The 19034-nt window shown below is 38.9% G+C and overlaps 1 protein-coding gene across 1 annotated transcript in view; it reads right to left on the bottom strand.

Moving 5' to 3' along the window:
* Positions 1–19034, bottom strand: part of WDFY4 (WDFY family member 4) — a 208753-nt gene that overhangs the window by 123526 nt on the left and 66193 nt on the right. Inside the window, exons 13-19 of the mRNA XM_053449912.1 lie at positions 12374–12966; positions 11873–11966; positions 8186–8400; positions 8040–8092; positions 7403–7562; positions 6475–6551; positions 205–423 (exon numbers count right to left, since the gene is read on the bottom strand). Coding sequence (XP_053305887.1) covers positions 205–423; positions 6475–6551; positions 7403–7562; positions 8040–8092; positions 8186–8400; positions 11873–11966; positions 12374–12966 — 1411 coding nt within the window. The remainder of the gene's footprint in view (positions 1–204; positions 424–6474; positions 6552–7402; positions 7563–8039; positions 8093–8185; positions 8401–11872; positions 11967–12373; positions 12967–19034) is intronic.

The raw sequence follows: 19034 nt of genomic DNA, 5'->3' as shown, positions 1-19034 counted from the left end.
ATGACCCTAATACTAACCTTGATCCCTCACTTAAACACTAACTCATAACCCTAACACTAGCCTCTCTAACCTCAACCTCCTCCGACCCTAACCCTATCCATAACCCCTCTACCCTTAACTACTAACCCCTCCACTCTATCCTCTAATCCTAACTCTAACCCCTTGTTCAATTACTTCTTTTTTTCTCTAGTTGTAAAATCTTACCTAATGGTTGGAATTCTTGTTCCTCTGTCGAAATCACCAGGATGTCCTCCACAGCATTCATGGCAATAGACAGACAGATGTGGTGTTGCTGTTTCCCAGACATATGACGTGCAATAGTCAAGAAGCGCAAAGGGTGGGGCTCAGGGGCTAGAGAGAATTTGCTCACTAGAAACCAGCATGTGAAAGTAAGACCCCCTTGAGGAGGGAAGCTGCGACCATCTGCTAAGACAACAAAGTTTAAATGTTGTACTTCTGTCCATTACATAAAAACAAAGTGCAGTATGAAACAACTTCATGACTGACATGGCCCGTTTAGTCCTGATAGGAAGCCAAAAGAAAACACAAGAAGCAAAAAGGAACCAAGTAACTGTTAAGTCTTGTTAACAATGTAAACACTAGAGTATGGTACACTATATCATAAATTATTAATAATTAAATGCAGTAAGACACACCTATATCGCATTTACAGCATAATTAGCATTTTATTCAGCATTGGAGAGCATGAAAAAATACATGTGAGGCTTGCAGAGCAACAGATACATGGCTTCACAGAGCTGATATGTGCAGAGAGTGGGAAAAACTTGTAGGTGGGCATATGCTTTGGTAAAATTACTAAAGTCATGGTCAACCAGGGAGACGAAAAAATTGCAGAATGACTTGCAAGTAAAAAAAAGTTAAACTATCAGCAATGTTTCTTTAATTTTCACGTTGAGAGGTTGACATTAAATAGCTATAATCTAATGCTTTGTGAGCAGTCAATGCCAGTTCAGACACAGATTTGTTTTCTTGCCTCATGTTTTTTTTTTTTAATTTAAATGTAGATTATGGATCTAAAGGGAATTTTTTCAAAGGTGCATGTACGGAGAGAGTGGGATTTTCTTCAATAATGTCTTTAAATGCTGCTGGGACACTAGATATGTCTAACAAGTCCAATCCATGGAGGCCCCACCTCGCAATTTACAGGATTTAAAGGATCTGCTGCTAAACGTCTTGGTGCCAGACACTACATCACACCTTCAGAGATCTAGTGGAGTCCATGCCTCGACGTGTCAGGGCTGTTTTGGCGGTAAAAGGGGGAACCTACACAATATATATAGAGTCAGTGGTTGTGTCTTAGTGTACATTGTTGGATAGTCTGTGCATTTATGTGAGGGTGCAGTATTAGCAGGTGTGTAATTATGTTGTGTGTGTTACTGTATGGCATTAGCATGAGTGCGTTTATCCACATGTAGTGTTTGAGTGTGTGTGTATTGGTGTATGGGGTTAACATGCCTGTGCATGAGTGTATGGGTGTGTTAATGTTTATGGCCATATAGTAACATAGTTCATAACATAGTTCATAAGGTTGAAAAAAGACCAAAGTTCATCAAGTTCAACCTATATCCCTATTGTGTGCCTACTGTGTTGATCCAGAGTAAGGCAAAAAAAACCTTATGAAGCAGATGCCAGTTGCCCGATACCAGGGGGAAAATTCCTTCCCGACTCCAAATATGGCAATCAGAATAAATCCCTGGATCAACGTTCTGTCCCTATTAATCTAATATCCATAACAACAAATATGATGATAGCATGTGTCTGAAAATCCATATGCACCTTTGGTACTCCTACTTTAGTAACTACTGTCATTGTCATCCATGTTCTGACCGAGTGTGTTAAAGTCATACATTTTTTTTAAAATAAACTTTTATATTTGAGTTTATGGGTTTTGTGACCTCACTATCCCTGATTTTAGCATGTTTGCTGTGATCAAGGTTTTTTTTACTAGAATGCCAGCCAGCTGATCTCACAATAGATCAGCTGGCAGCATGCTTGAATTTATATATCCTCCAGCATCACCTGTTACCATGGTACCAAGCCATGCTCCTTCATGTTTTTGTGAACAATGTGACAATGGCTGTTCTAATTTCCTATAAAAACAATTAAATCATATGGTGAAAATATAAAAAAAATATTTTACTCATCTACAAAACCTAATGAAAACCCTACTAAATAAAATATTTGTCCTGAGTTTGGACGTTTTTATGCTTTTATTTTGCAGGGTATAGGGCAATAAGTACAAGTAGTGTACTTCTATTTCAAAACCATTTTCTTTCAAATCTGATCATCATGCGCCCATGTACCATTTGAGACATCTTTAAAGCTGGCAAATTCAATTTACCTCCGTCAAACCATATATTTTTGAAAACTAGACCCCATGGTATTTCTAGAGGGAAGTATTTTAACACTTTCCATGCACTAATCCTACCACCTGTCTTTGTTGAAGTTTGTGATAGTAATGTGGCCAAATTGTAAGAGACTAGACTCAGTATGGTATGATATGCAATGTCTAGAGTAGATATTGTTTCAAGTAATTTTTTACAGATATGTTTTTGCAAATATTGCGTGAATTCACACACACTGGTGTTGCGGCGTCTATTGCATTGAAAATACTATTAGTTTGATATTTAGTTGAGTGTTATATGTGACCCAGGAAATACAAAGCCTCTGAAACATTATTTTCAATTATAAAGAGAGGATACACTTTAGAACCCTATGTAAGCAGGAGGGGTAATTAACGCCAGATAATTTGCAGCTGAAAATTGCTAATCTTTAGTGGCTAATTAACACTCGGTACATAGCAGTGCTAATTTCTACAGTTATCATTGGAGAGCCATTGTAATAATGGTTATCAGGGGAAATTGGGGGAGCTAATTATCAAAGTGCCCCAACTTCATAATACACATTTTTTACAATCAGAGGCCTATATACAATTTGTTCTGTAATAGGAAGCATTCTCATTTGTTAACAGAAGAGTTAATACAATATTGGTCCAAGTTGTTCTGTTTAGGTAAATTTGACTTTATATATGTATATAAACAGATAATCAATGATAAATTGGAAAATAAATTAAAAAAAATGCACAATTTCGAATTGAAATATTTAGGAAAAATTTTATTTTGTCCCCTTATGCACTGTGTGAACAAGCACAGATGCTCAATAAAGCACCACACAATAATTTTTACATAAATTGCCATTTTTCAGATGTTTCAGTGCTGAGCTCTAAGCCTTTGATGACCCAGCACCCAGATCTCCTCCCATCTCTCTTTACCTCTCACTTGTCTCCCTCTGAACTCTTTCACTTTCTCTCTTAATCTTTGATCTCTTCTCATTTTCTCTCCTTCTCTTTATCTCTTTGATCTGTCACCTTTCTCTTTTCTCTCTCCTCCTCTTTCTCTCTTTTACCCATAACTCCTCCTTTCTTAAAATCCCTCTTTTTCATTAGTTATCTTTTTCTTTATCTTATCTCCCATTTCTTGTTATCTCTCATCTCGATCTCTCCTTTTTCTCTTTAACATATTCTCCGCATCTCGCATTATATCATCTCTCATTTTTCTTTTTATTTCTCCTCTATCTCCTTTCACTTTATCTCTCCCTTTGTCCACATCTCTCCTCCTCATTATCTCTCCTCCTTTCTGGTTTACTCTGCAATTTTTCCCCATCTCTAATTCTCACTCTCTCTCTTTCTTCCTATCTCTCCCATTTCTCTTCAATATCTCTCCCTATATGTTTCTCTTTCTTTCTCAGTTTTCTTACTATATCTCCCTTATCTATATCTATATCTATATCTCTCCTCTTTGTCTCCATCAATTACCTTGCTGAGATCCTATGGTGGGAGTGGGAGTGTGCGTCCCCTATCTTGCTGCTCCATCGCGTTGCACATGGCTTTACTGCTAAGCCAGGGGCAGATCCAGAGCCTGACCTCAGGAGAGGCACTCACACTAAGAAACAACCAGACACACGCACTATTGCACGTACACAGATACTCAGCACTACACATATAGACACTCAACACTAGCACACATCCACAAACACTCGAACATACCCATATATTTAAACTAGCACAGCTAGACACACACATAGTAATATACCCAAACCACACACGTTCACATGCTAAAGTACCCAGACACATATACTAACATACTCAGGAAGACGCAGAAGCATTCCCAGGAAGACACACTTGTATACCCAGGCAGACACTAACATACATAACCAGAAAAGGACTAACATACATACCCAGACAGATGGTAACATACAGACACACACAAACACACTTAAAATCAGGCAACGACTAAATAAAATACCCAGCCAGACACTAACATACATACCCAGACACACTAACACACCCAGGCAGACATACTCAAACATACCCAGACAAGCACACATTAAGGTACCCAAGCATACACTTGCATACATGTCCAGGCAGACACTTGCATACATGTTGTCATGGACTGAGTGCCAGCCTCCTTACTACAAACTATTGGCCCTGGTAAGGAGTGCCACGTTATCCAAATCGTAAGAGACCCTAAAGACTGTGGAGCTCGGAAACAGATTTGGGGTTCCTGCATTTTGGGACTGTGACAGTTCCTAGAGTCACCATACCCCTCAGTTAATGTTATCCTTTTGTGTGTTATTAATAAAAATGTTTTTCATTATTTCCTTATTTCCTACCAGTTTACACACAGCACGCTAAAGTCTGGGAGATAATCTAATCAAGACAATGTGTTTTCCTTATGTTAGTGGCATCTGTATCCTTTTGTATTGTTAATCCCTTTACTGCCGTCTGTGTCTAAAATAAATCGGTTCTCCCCTTTTGTACCTAAAGACTAGTCTTGCCTGGTTATTTGGGTACCAGATAGCGATATCCCTTTACTTTGCTTGGGGACATTGCCGACGGATTGCGGGGAATTATTGTCCTGAAGGGAGAAGTCGCTCTTGGTGGAAAGGGACAACCTGAGGTGCCTGGTCGGTCTGTCACACATGTCTAGACAGACACTTGCATACATGTCCAGGCAAGCTTATATACATACCCAGACACACACTAAAATACCCAGGCACACACACACTAAAATTCAGACAAACAAACACTAAGATGCATACCCAGACAGACTCTAATATATGTAAATTGCATGGCAGTTAAAATGCTGTGCTGTCTAAATGATTCAGCTCCTTGGTAAGCAATATAGCCATGAAAAATTTGATAGAACTCACCAGACTTGGGGTACATTGATGTAGCAATATATGTCCATATAGTATGATGGAATCCCCAATACTTATGCCTTAAATAAGTGTTTTTTAATAGTGTTCACAAAATTTTTTATTTGTTTTGTGTATTTATTGGTCATTATTATTCAGGAATAATATGTATGCCTTTTATGCATTTGGATTGTGCGCTCGACTTTCTGTACATTTTTTTTGCTGTAGATTCAGAGCAATTGCTCATGAAGGTGGCCCACTCCCGGGATAATGCCCTGAGGCTATCTCCCTTGTCTCTTCCATCAAGGGGTGCAACAAGACAGGCCTACTGCTTAGAGTTTGTGACCGGACCTGTGGATTACAATTTGTTCCCACCATGGAAATAGATTACACTGTGGTACTAAGTGATGAAGATGAAGTATGGGCACAATCATCACTATGGTACATTCCAACATACAGCAAACCAGCCAAACCATGGCAGTAGTCACCAGAGGAGCCATGCACCGGGTCCCACTGTCCTAGGTCATCTTAGGTTGGGGTATAATTAGAGGAAAATGAAGAAGCAGTTACGCCTGGCATCCCAGCTGGAGTATTGTTAGGAAAATGCTTGTAAGGCACCCCAAGTCCTTTTGCAAGGCCCTCCTCTTGCTCCCTAAGGATAACTGCATCGCTGTGACTTAATCCCAGACACATCCAATCATGCACTTTTTTCTCAGTTACGTTTTGAAATACCACTGGGCTCAATTATGTCTGATATGTCATACTTTTACTTCAAATCCTCTCAATCTTCATGTTGTTCACAATTCCCCTCTAAATGACCATACTGTACACCTTTAGATTGTAAGCTCCAGTGAGCAAAGTATTCCAAATGCATCTGTCCTTTATTACAAATAACCATACTACAAAATCTGAGCCATCATAAAAACATTACAATTACTGCAGAGAACAGTGTAATTTAAGAGATTTTTTTTAGCAAAGGTTCTCTTTAACCTGTGATATAGACATATTTGAAAACATTAAGAATGACCTGGGGCTAACACACTCATCACATGTCTGTGTGTTGTTTTTTTTATAACTTGGTGTACCAGGTAATGGTCTTTTTGTGCTGCTGAGCTTGTGGAAATGACAGGGTAAGAAATGGAGGTTAGCTATATTGCTGCTTAATGGAGTTAGGTCAAAAAGTCACTTTCTGTGGTCATTCAATGCAGATGAGAATTGGGTTCTGACAGAAAAAGATATGCTTTGGTTAAAAGGTACCTGTTCCTACACCCCCGCATAAGATCTCCTCAACATTTGAGCCCTTTATTGTAGCAACTGTGGGCAAAAAAAGAAATCTGAAATAAAAAAAAAAAGAAAGACATTTAAAAAAATAACAAACAAAAAAACTATAGCTAACTGTAGCCATATGAACACATTATTCTGCAAAAAATAAACCAAGTGCATACATATTAGTATCGGTGTCTTTCTATGAAGGTTGTGCATAGCAACAAGCTATGTTACAATAACCATTTACAGAGTTACGCACATTGATGGTTAAACAATACAGGTAAAAGGAAATGAAGAAAAAAAGAGGTTCAAGAAATTAAAAGAGATGAATTAAAAAGGAAAAAACTGTAGTGAAATGAATGGCTGAAGTATGGGCATCCACAGGGTAAGGTAAGCAGTAGCCCCCTCCAGAAATTGGCCCAAAGCTATTCTAGAAGTGAATCTGTTATTCAGATATCAATGCCAGTTACAGTTAGTTTAGAAGAGCTTGTCAGAAAGGGGATAGGAATGGGGTATGTATATTGTCAATAATTGTGGAGATGAGCAAAAACTAGCCACCTTGTTTGCAGCCTGATTTTTGAAGAAAGAAAAAAAATAGTTTTTCTGACACTTAAGACAGGAAAGCATAATGGGGGAGATAATAGTGAGTAAAAGTAAAATTTAACTGGATGATGTTGGAAGAGCCAAAACCTTAACAAATCTTTGAAAATACGCAAACTCAAATCCAACTTTCCACAACATTCTTGAATCATCTATAGATAATAGTTAGGTTTCCACATGTGCAGACACTCTGTCCTACATGTAATGACTTTAATGTATCTAACACTTAACCCAATAAAAATCTTAAAATAAACAGCCATTTCTACAACATTGTACTTGTGATGCCATAAGCAAGAATTCCTACAACGTAATTTTGTACCCATATCCACGTGTTGACATGTCAAATTCTACAAATGATGGCATCACAGATGTGGTATTGGTTTGGAACCTTCTAGGGGAAGCCATAGACACAAGACTGATGCACGTATGCAGGATGGAGCCATTGGACGGAGAGTGGCTAGGGCGATTCTGTGTATCATCTAGTCACAGAAGAAAAACAGAGAGGTACACAGGATTAGCTACCGCAGGAACTAAATAAAACAAAAACAATCTAACCATAACGAGCAATGCCAATTGTTTCAATAAAAGCAGTATAACAAACCTAGAAAAATTTGTTTAGATGTATAACACCCAAGAAGAATTTGGGCATCAGTCATCTACACTATTGGTTCCCTACTTAGGTCCTACAAATCACAAACAGATCAGGTTTTCAGTATCTATATGAAATTAAAGAAACAACTGGCCATTTAGGAGGCTTTACTGAAAACCTACACTGTTTGTTGACTGAGACAAACTGTGATAATCTGATTTTTAACACCTAATTGCTAAGGCCACGAAAGCATGCAAAAGGTAATACAGGTAAACAAGTCCAAGTGGAGATGTATTCTTAGAGGTGAGTGCAGTAACATCAATACAGTAAAGTACAGTAAAGAACTACACTCCCTTTTCTCCCTCACCTGCATAATCCTCTGGGCTCTGTTTCATTGTGACAGCACAACACAGAAATTGCCTGAAAAAAATATTTGTACATACATGTTTGTGACATGATTTGCTACATATCCACACATACTATTAAATTAAGATGGAAAATGAGCTTGCATACCTCAGCACATCTGGCTGGACTGACTGGGATGCTAGTTTCTCAAACAGCCTGACAAGGGGCAACCGTAGTGGATCCTGATAATCTACAAGCGTCGTTCTGCAGAATGTGACAATACAGCTAAGCAGCAGAGACTCACAGAGCACCTGGCGCTGCCGCTCACTCTGGACCAGTGCCTGGATGTGCTCCACAACTGCACATTGGAACTCCTTGGACAGCTGTGGAAAACAAGGATCAACTTAACTAGTTATGCAATTTGCCAGGGGTAGGCTGGCCTAAGAGAGAATTGCTGGTCAGAGTTGTGCCAGCATGAGTAAATAAAACAGTAAGTGTGTGCTTGGCTTTACTTAGCCCCTGGACCAAAATATGCCAGCCATCCCCTACACCTTTTCAATCATGTTCTTGGGAACAACTAATACATACAATCAAACTCCCTGTTGGTGTAATGGTCAGGTGTCCCAATACATTTGTCTATATAGTACAATTTAGTGCTAGAAGATCACTCCACACAAAATAGTAAGCTTAATAATGTAGCCTGCAGAGGCACAAAATCATTAAAATGGTGTTATTACGGTAAATTACCGGTACAAGCTGCTCTGGAGATGGATCAGTCTTATTATATCATAATCAACAAAATGCTTTATTATGCAAAATTAAAACCTAGCAGTTGTGCATTGTGTTACCACAGATTATGAAGTATTATGATTACAGAAAGACAGAAAATTAACCAGCGGCATAAGTAGCACTAAGTCTGTCAAGGCTCTGCCCCAAAAAACACTTGTGCTTAAATGAGGATCTCTTGGAACCCTGTAATGCTAGGGATCACAGGGGACTTGAGCAGAAATCATCAATACGTCCCATTTACTTAAGGACTAATTCTTATTCAGCATAAAGGATGGGAATGAGGATTCATAAATTTCACTCTGATTGTTGAAGACCATTTGGCAGCTCATACTGGTTTTCAATGGCAGAGATTGGGGATTGATTCTGTCCAGCTTGTCAATACACAGATTGTGAAGTTTCAGCTAAAACCAGGATTCTTGTAAATTGCACTTTCTGGAAATGCTATAACAGAGCCGGAAAATAGACCGTTTTAGAGAGAAAAAACAATTGATTTTTTTTTCCCAGGATATTTGTTGTCTGAAAAAAAGATGAAAACTGATCAAAGAAGGTGGGTAGAACTATTTTTCTTAAAGCACAGATGTACCTTAGACAAAAAAGAGAATAAAGGAACAAAACATGTTTAATGAAGCCTAAGGAATACAAACTACCTTTTGTTGTTTTTAGGCTGTGTTCTGTTGTGATAGGTCATAAATACTCTAACCTGATTTACTACCGTGTTTCCCCGATAGTAAGACACCCCCGATTGTAAGACGTATCGGGGGTTTCAGAGGGGTCGGCTAATATAAGCCGTACCCCGAAAGTAAGACATATGTCTTACTTTCGGGGAAACACGGGGGATTTGCCGGGTCCGCCACTCTAAGGGGCCGGGAAGTCCCCACCAAGGCCGGCCTTACGTGTCTGCGGCCGCACAGGATTTAAATTAAAACATCGGGGTTTTTTTTTAACTTTATTTAACATCCTCCATCTTAAATAAAGTTTTTTTAACTTTATTTAACATGGAGGATGTTAAATAAAGTTGAAAAAAAACCCCGATGTTTTTATTTAAACCCTGTGCGGCCGCAGACCCCTAAGGCCGGCCCCTTAGAGCAGGGCCGACCTTTGGGGTGTGCGACCGCACAGGGCGCCACACTCCAGGGGGTGCCAACCTGCGGCACCCGGCACCCCTCCAGAGACGGACAGTAATGTCCGCCGCTGGAGGAGCAGGCTCGCAAGGGAGCGGTATCGGAGGACTTTAACAGACCTCCGGCTCCCTTGAGTGATTTTAAGCCGGGTTCAACCCGGCTTAAAATCACTCAAGGGAGCCGGAGGTCTGTTAATGACCTCCGATACCGCTCCCTTGTGATCTGCGCGGCAACAGCTGTTGTGCGCCGGGGTTTCTTGTCAGATCCCGGCGCACAACACTGAAGCCGCGCCCACCGCTGTCCGTGCCCTCTGACCCGGAAGGAGACAAGAACTGAAGAAGAGGAGCGAAGAGGAGGAAAAGAAGCTGAAAGAAGAAAGGAAAGGTAGGAAAGCATTAAGTGAGAGTGGATTGGTGTATATGTGTGTGTGGATTGGTGTATGTGTGTGTGGATTGGTGTATATGTGTGTGGATTGGTGTATATGTGTGTGGATTGGTATATGTGTGTGGATTAGTGTATATGTGTGTGGATTTGTGTATACGTGTGGATTGGTGTATATGTGTGTGGATTGGTATACGTGTGGATTGGTAGGTGTGTTGATTGGTAAGTGTGTGAGAGTGATGGGTGTTATGCTGTACCATTTCCAATGTCTTTTTCATGATCTAATTATGCTCTAAAAGTACATCATAACTCCCATCACTCTCAATTTTTTCCCAATATAAGACATACCCCGAAAGTAAGACATAGTGGGGCTTTTAGGGATAAAAAGAAAGTAAGACACTGTCTTACTTTCGGGGAAACACGGTAACTGGGAAGTTATAGTTACAAAGTACTAGAAATAAAACTTCTGGGACACTTCTTCATAAACATGGATCGTTACACAGCTTTTGTCAAGTACGCGAGTGGTCTGGTTGAGTACAGGTAAATAGTACTGAATGCCAGATGTAAAGCTTCTCAGTCTATTACCAACTAAGTATCCATACTGCCAACCTGTATTACAATAACAAAACACTAGTTTTGTTATTGAGTACAATTAGTACAAAACTACAGGACAACCAATTTTTTCCCAGGAATGAGTGAAGTACAAACTGAAAAGCAGCTCCCTAATACCATGGGACAACATCCAGCTGAATCCATTTAATTGTCAACTTCAAGAGTCTGATTGCTCTCATTATAAGGTTTCAGTCCCATCTGTGGCTGTTATTTTGGCCTGGGTCTACAGAGTGTGGTTTGATACATGCATGGGCCAGGTTATTGCATAAATCGTCCCCTGTAGGTATAGCTGAGAAACACTGGTGTACTTATCCCAATGTTAAGAAATCGGTGAGTTCCTTAAGCTTTCATGTGCTAAAAACTGGAATTCTGCCAACGCTTTACAAAACAAATGTACTGTAATGTAACTCCTTCCTGAGGTACCTCCACGTCTACACATGGCTCTAAATCTGCTTGTCCTAATGTTTCTGACTACTTTGGTAATTTTCTGGAAGGGAAACAGATAACATGCATAACACGTATATTCAGTGATTGCTAAAGAGTTACTCAATGCCTTACCTACAGTATATCAAAGTAAACTAAAATCATGCTGTGCTCTTTCCTCATTTGTTCAAGAAAACGCCCCAAATGTTTTATTTTAATTGCTAATGTTTACAAAATTATAGTAATAACGTAATCTTGATTACACACCATATATTGGTTATACATTGTACATTTGGAATAAGACAGCAAACCAATTCCTGTTTTTGTTGTTTGTTTTCTTTATTTGGGTGTGAATGTTTGTCTTCATTTACTAGTGCATTTAAAGAATCAGATATTGTATACAGTGCTAATGATTATGTGGGCTAGTCTCTGGTTTGCATGGGTTTGCTGCCACCTAGCGTTAACTGACCCACAAGCATGCATAGCATTCATGGCATATCTACAGGATCTGTCGTTAAATAGGCAGTACCTCTGGTGTCTTCTCACTATAAGCACTTTGAATGAGGGTGACGATCGCACACAGAGCTCCTGGTTCCACAGTGACAAGGTCATCCATTGGGCACCTAGACCGAGACAATAATATCAATGGTGTAAAATTTTGCTGTGACTCTTATGGCCTATGGTAAAATAAGTTGTTTTGAGATGGATAGGTCATTCTATCTCTCTCCCCACAGTGATGTGTATAACACAGAATAAAATATAACATGTGAAAAATATTTATATTCAAAGGTAAGTATTACACACTGTTAACCAGAAACATATATTCATATAGTCAGCATTTATTAATATACTTCCCCCCAAGAGATTGCCTTTTCGATTTTAAATAAGGGTTTAAATAGTATTCCTGATATTAAGCTGCAATTGTCAGGAGTCAATATGTATGCACAGTATGTCTGTCAGTTTACAGGTAATCCACATAGGTATTATGTCTTTGATCTTTTTAAGGTAACAATACAAAAAGATACCTCACCTGTTTGAGCCCTCTGGAAATAAATCCTGCATAAGATCACAAAGCTTGTCATTTGATGCGCAATGACTCTGATAATGATCCTGCTTCATGGGCAGCTCAGAAATGATTGGCTTTGTATTGTGTTCATTTCCACATTGACACAGAGTGCCTGTCGCCATTCCAAGCAAGAGACTGAGTATCACAAAACAGTTTCTTAGTGACTCTGGACAGGCTATATGGGTGTTGAGAGCCAAACGTAATAATTCACAGAGGTTCCTGGTTCTGTTGGGAGTCGCTAGGCGTGATGCACACTCAGTAAGTGAGGGTCTAAAGCAGCCCAGTCGTTTCAAGTCCTCTGCTAACCTCTGGAAAACCTGTTGAGTCTTAACAAAGTGCTGGTTTGCAATATCCTGGCAGAGAGCAGCAGATATAACCATCATTATGGACCTTATGAGCAGAAGGATGTGATTTGGTTGGACTCCTGACCAGCATCCTACAGGTGTTTCCGAGAGTGACCCCTCCATGTCCGAGAGAAGGGACAAGAGAACATCAAAGCCAGCTGCATTCCGGAAACTGTACCTCTCTCTCCCTGACTTCAACACCTGTTGAAGAGACTGAAAAGTAACATATTTTACAAAATGGATAAATGCAATCTTTACACATATACTTTAACTGCACATTATCACCATATTCATGTTGGAGACAAGTATGAGTAGCAATTAAATGTGTAAATATTACATACAATTAATGTTGTAATAATAATTGCAAAAACAACCTCTTAAGGGATCCAGAAAATACAACATTAAATAGCTTAATTTAATAACATCCTCTACAATTTACTATAAAGCCAATATTGACAAACGGTTTTATATTTAGTAGTTTATATAGTGTTGGGTTAGCCTGGAGTTCATTAGTTTAAAAAAATAAATAGGGTCATTAAAAGATCACTTTTGTTATCCTGTGTCAGCATTGCAAGGGTTATTTTAAAATACATTTTACTGTGCTAACTAAATGGGTAATTTCAATATTTATTGGTGAAAACTATATAAATATAATTCTATCTCCAGCATTGCAAAAGTTCAAACTTTTCTTCTTGTTAATTTTGTGCCAACATTGTAAGGGTTATTCTTAACAAAAACACCTTTTAACATATTTTCTTAATTTTTTCCTGGGTTCATGTTATCAATAATCTGTCAATTTTCATTGGTAAAATACACATGAAACACATTTTATTGCTAAACTTGTTACAATGTCCCTAAGTTAAGTAGGAGATCATTTCTCCAATGAAGACTGACAGAATTCTGCCGACACAAAGGCCATAAGAAATTTAAAGGAACACTTCAGCCATCTGTATATTATAGTCATATGTATATTAATGCACGGCTTGACAAATTTGTTTTGAATCTAGGAGCCAGCCAAAAAAGTTAAGAGCCAGGATTTTTTTTAAACTAACAAAGTTTTATTTTCAACGACAAAAATTAATGATGCCCCAAGGTCCACTTTCCTCGAACCCCTATCTTTTTAAATACTTACATTTTCGCTTTTCTTTTTTTCCCGCTCTCATCCGACGTGACGATCCTCTCCCCGTCACGAAGAACTCTGTGAGCCCATCCCCTTGAGCGTCACGTCTTGAAAGGGGCAGGACGAAGAGCCTCACCGTGCTGCACCGTGAGTACTGCCAGTCCGGCCCTGCTCATGCGGGGCACACATTGAAGTCCGGCGGGCCACATTTGGCCCGCGGGCCACAAGTTGGACGCCCCTGACCTAGGCGCCAGGACAAAATTCTCAGTCGCCATGGAGACCAGGCGAGCCCTGTATTAATGCATATGATAGCTGAGTGGCCCCTTTAAATAATCATTTAGTCTCCCTTCTGCAGAATCCCATATTTGCAGTTGCTACTTTAAACACCTTTAACATTTCCATTTAAACTTCTATTTAAACATTTTAGTGTCTGGAGCAAAATTTGTACAGTGACATTGAAGAGTGACAATAGATTATGACTGGTGAGTATTATTAAAGCTGCAATTAAGCAAAATAAAGGCTTACTTATATAATGTTTTATAAAATTAAAAAACTGAGCACAGTGGGGGGAACTGCTCTTTAAGATTGACATATTTTGTTGAAAATTTCTATCTATTTTGGTGAGGAGGGGAGTTAGGTAGCTCTTGTGAGCGCCCCCCTCCTCTAAATGGGTATTTCAGTGGTCCCAACCTTTGCAACAATATATAGGGGGGGCACACAAGATACCACAGTCAATTTGGGGGGGGGGCATTAATAATTTCCACCATTAAATCATACCACTGAAAAAACATATATATATATATATATATATAATCACTCCAGAAACTGCAGTTTTCTAATCAACGTAACTGCTTATCCAAATCCTGGTTGTCCCACCCTCCCTCCCTTTAAGGTGGGTTGTGGGGGGTGACTACCCCGTTTTGTCACAGCGGCGGGGATAGTTGGGGATTATTGCCTAATACGGTGTTTTGTTATGTTGTTGGTTAATAATTTGACTTGGTTCAAGTTATTGGTGTAGGTTTCGAGCTGGCCTGTGGCTCAGAACCTGGGGTGGTGTAGGGGTGTCTCGGTATGCCCCTGCATTGGTGTGTGGTTAAATTGGTGGTGTAGGGGTGTCTTGGTATGCCCCTGCATTGGTGGTTTAGTTAAATCGGTGGTGTAGGGGTGTCTCGGTATACCCCTACATAGTTATAATTTGGTTAAACGGTCTGGTAGGGGTGTCTCGGTACATCCCTATTGTGGTCAATATGTTAATATGTTAATGTGGAGGCACCTGGTATGTGTTGGTGCCATTATATGGTTAATTTATTGGTTATGTGAGGTCATTGTCAGTGTTAATAAGATGTAAACTGTTAATTATGTTAACCGGGGTGGCTGGGTTGACAATGACCTCTAAATATTGTATATATGTTAATAAAGCTGTGGACAAAATATTTTTGCACCCAAATAAAGTGTCTAAGTCATTATTTGGGTATGGGGTACGGTCTTCCTGGGGCACAAACTCAACTATGCGCTTGTCAAGTCTATTTATTAGACTTTCATCAGGACATCATGTCATCATGTCAGTTTCATATATATATATATAGCCATAAGCAATGTGCTATGGAATGATACTTTTGTTATTGGACAATACAATACTTGATCATTCAACATGGGAAGCCTGAAGCCACAATTTAGTACGACTAATCCTTAAAATCCTTTAACAACACAATACATTAACTTTTGCACTAAATGATTTCAGGGCCTAATATTAGACCCTGCTGCCGATATATATATAAATATTAGATCCTACTGCTGATATATATATATTAGCCCCTGCTGCCAATATATATATTAATATTAGTCCCTGCTGCCGATATATATATATATAAATATATATATAAATATTAGACCCTGCTGCCGATAGCAGGTATAGATCAACACATTAACACACAAACCCAGCTTTGCATGTATAGATCAATTGAAATTCACTTGTGATCTCAGCACTGAAGGTATATAACAAATAAACAGAATCAGACATACAAATCCTGTATTTGCAGGTATACAATAATAATATATGAAATTGCAGGTATAGATCAAATAAATACATGGAAACAGCATTGCAGGTATTAATCAACTGAACAAGACATACAAACCTTGTATTTGCAGGTATACATAAATAATGTATGGAAACATAGATCAATTGAAATTCACATAAAAACACAGCATTAAAGGTATATTTAAAAACCCCTGAATTACAGGCATAGATCACAGGTTGCACACCCCAAAGCCAGCCCCAGCGTCCACACTACCCACATAGAACCTGACCAGCACCCATATAACAAACATACGATTTGCCATCTTTGTCCCATATACACCCTGCCTGTGCCATCTTGGTCCCCAAGGCTCAAACATCCTGCTAGTGCCATCTTTGCCCTTCCACAATTATACATCTATGATACACACAAACACATTAACTCATGCTCTCCCTCATTCAGACAATTCATCCACATATTAACTCATGCTCTCCCTCATTCGGACAATTCATCCATTTTAAGAAACTACGCCCCTTGGAGCATCAAATGAGGGGCTACATGTATTTCTAGGACAACAGTTGAGTGCACAAATAATGATGGAATATGTTTTTTCTAACCATAGCGACATGTTCGTTTGTGTCTTGCGCACTCCAGGTTTGTACTAGAAACACATACAGCCCCTCATTTGATGCGCCAAGTGTAGTTCTTGCAAATGTGTACTTTTTGTGCCATAATTTAACTTCCTACGTGAGCAGTAATGCCACGTCAAGGCTTCAACCCTAATTACTGATCATTCACACGCCTTTCATATCTCCATTCACTCGCAGAAGCACACACCATACTTTCCATACATTCACTCACAGAAGCACACACCATTCTTTTCCCTTACAATCCCAAAGAAATGATGGTAAAGGGAGAAAAAAAAATCATTTTTACAGCAAAAATAAGTTTTACAGCCCCCACCCCCTCCCTTGCTCAATTAGCGCACTCCCTTGCTCAATTAACTCCTTCAATGCTGCGATTGTGTATGACCCCATTGCAGCATTTCAGGGGTTCAAATTAGTCCCCACAAGTTTGGGGACTAAATATCAGTCAATGCTGTGCTTCAATGGAGCATCAGTACTGAAAGAGTTAAAAAAAAAATATTTAAAAAATAAAAATAAAATAATAACATCACTGACCTGAAAGTTCAGGGTGCTTCCAGGTCAAATGCTGTGAGTTTAATAACTGCTGCAGAACCCATCAAAGTGGGCTGATGATGATCAGATCAATCCTGGCCAATAGGAGTGATCTGATCATTATGGCACCCCCTGGATGACCCTGTCCGACAAAGAGACAGGGGTCACCTAGGGTAATTAGGAAAAAAACACAAATTATTAATTTAAAAAAAAAACATAATTATTAACTGATCACTTGTCAGTGACATTTTAAGTCACTGATTATGGATCGGTCTCCCTGGTCAATGTCAGCGGCCTAAACTTGTCACTTAAAGTAATCTGATAAAGAAATATTTAAAAAAGTTTAAAAATTGAAATGCGCACATTCCAGTTTTGACTCCACAATGTCTGAGAAACATGACTTATCTATGCATGTGGGGTATCGCTGTACTCGCCCTGAGTACTGAACATAAATCAAGACTATTTTGTTTTTTCACACATCTAATCAGAAAAATAATCATGGTGAAACCGCAAAGTGGATGTGAAAAATGTTAGACTAAATTTGGAAGGCGCCGGTTTGGAATCAGTTGCATGGGACAGGCCAATATGCCCCTAACTAGATTCCCTGAGCCGTCTAGTTTTTTCCTGGGTAAAATGATATTTGGGATGTCTACTTGTCTCAGATGAGACCTGGACCCAACAAACTGATCTGTCAAAATTCCATGTTTGAAAACTGAAATGCGTATGTTCCAATTTTGAACCCGCTCTGCCAAAGAGACATGCCCTACCCATGTATATGGGTATTCCTATACTCGGGGGTGTTTCTTAATACAAATCACAAGTTGTTCCAGTCAATTTATGTACCCAGGAAAAAAAATACTGAAACACTGTGTTCGGATAGAATGGGTTTGTTAAAAATGAAAAAAAATGACATTTTTCTGCAATGTTTAAGACAGACTGGCACTAAAATGGTTAAATCAAAAGTGTTAAAATGCCCCAAGTAAAATACTTTGGGATGTCATCTTCTAAAAAATATATACTTTTGTTGAGCAGTTTTTCTTTTTCTGGCCGCTATCGGGGCGCAACTCTCAGGATACCACATTTAGAAACAGCGATTCACGTCATTCATATTTAACCCTTTAAGTGCCAAAATAAATGAAAACACCAGGAATATGAGGTGTTTCCAAAAACAGGACAAATACCTAAATACACTTTTGGAGTTTTTTATTCCATTTGCATTGGTTATATTAAGTTTTTATAGGTGAAACTGTGAAAATATTTCCTTTATTTCCCTAATTTCCCTATATATATATATATATATATATATATATATATATATATATATATATATATATATAATTATTATTTCAAAAGAAATCCCTACTTGTGCTGAAAAAAACAATATATGATTTGTGTGGGTGCACTAATTGAGAAGAGAGAATTTACTGTTCTGGTCTTTTAGCGCAAACGTAGTAACAAAAACCAGTTCCTGAAGGGGTTAATTTTATACTTAGCGTTAGATGAGTTGCTGAGCAGTGTGGACGCTATATGGAAAGGGGCGGGGCCAATCATCAGTGTGACTGCAGGGAGGGACTGGGAATCAGAAAGGGGTTGGGCCAATCATCAGAGTGACTGTGGGGAGGGACTGTAAGTAGTAACTGCTGTAAGTGACATTGAATGAACCGGATTATAAAATGAGGGGCATTTTTCAGAGCATTTGCTCTTAAAAAGCCCTCATCTTATAATCGATAAAATCGATTCAACTAATCGATAATTAAATTAGTTGGCAACGATTTTCATTATCGATTATTATCGATTAGTTGTTGCAGCCCTTGTCAAGACCAAGGATTGAATTAGGTTTGATGTGTTTTTTTAGCAGAAAACAAGGCATTTAATAGTTGGGTCCAACGCTTTCTATAGTTTCTATATTTGTGCTGCAGACTCCAGGAATCACAGATGATTAACTGGCAACTGGGGAATCTTATAATT

This window comes from Spea bombifrons, chromosome 11, assembly GCF_027358695.1.
Source record: "Spea bombifrons isolate aSpeBom1 chromosome 11, aSpeBom1.2.pri, whole genome shotgun sequence".
Lineage (NCBI taxonomy): Eukaryota > Metazoa > Chordata > Amphibia > Anura > Pelobatidae > Spea > Spea bombifrons.
Note: the sequence above shows the minus strand (reverse complement) of the source record. Positions and strands in the feature narration are given on the sequence as shown.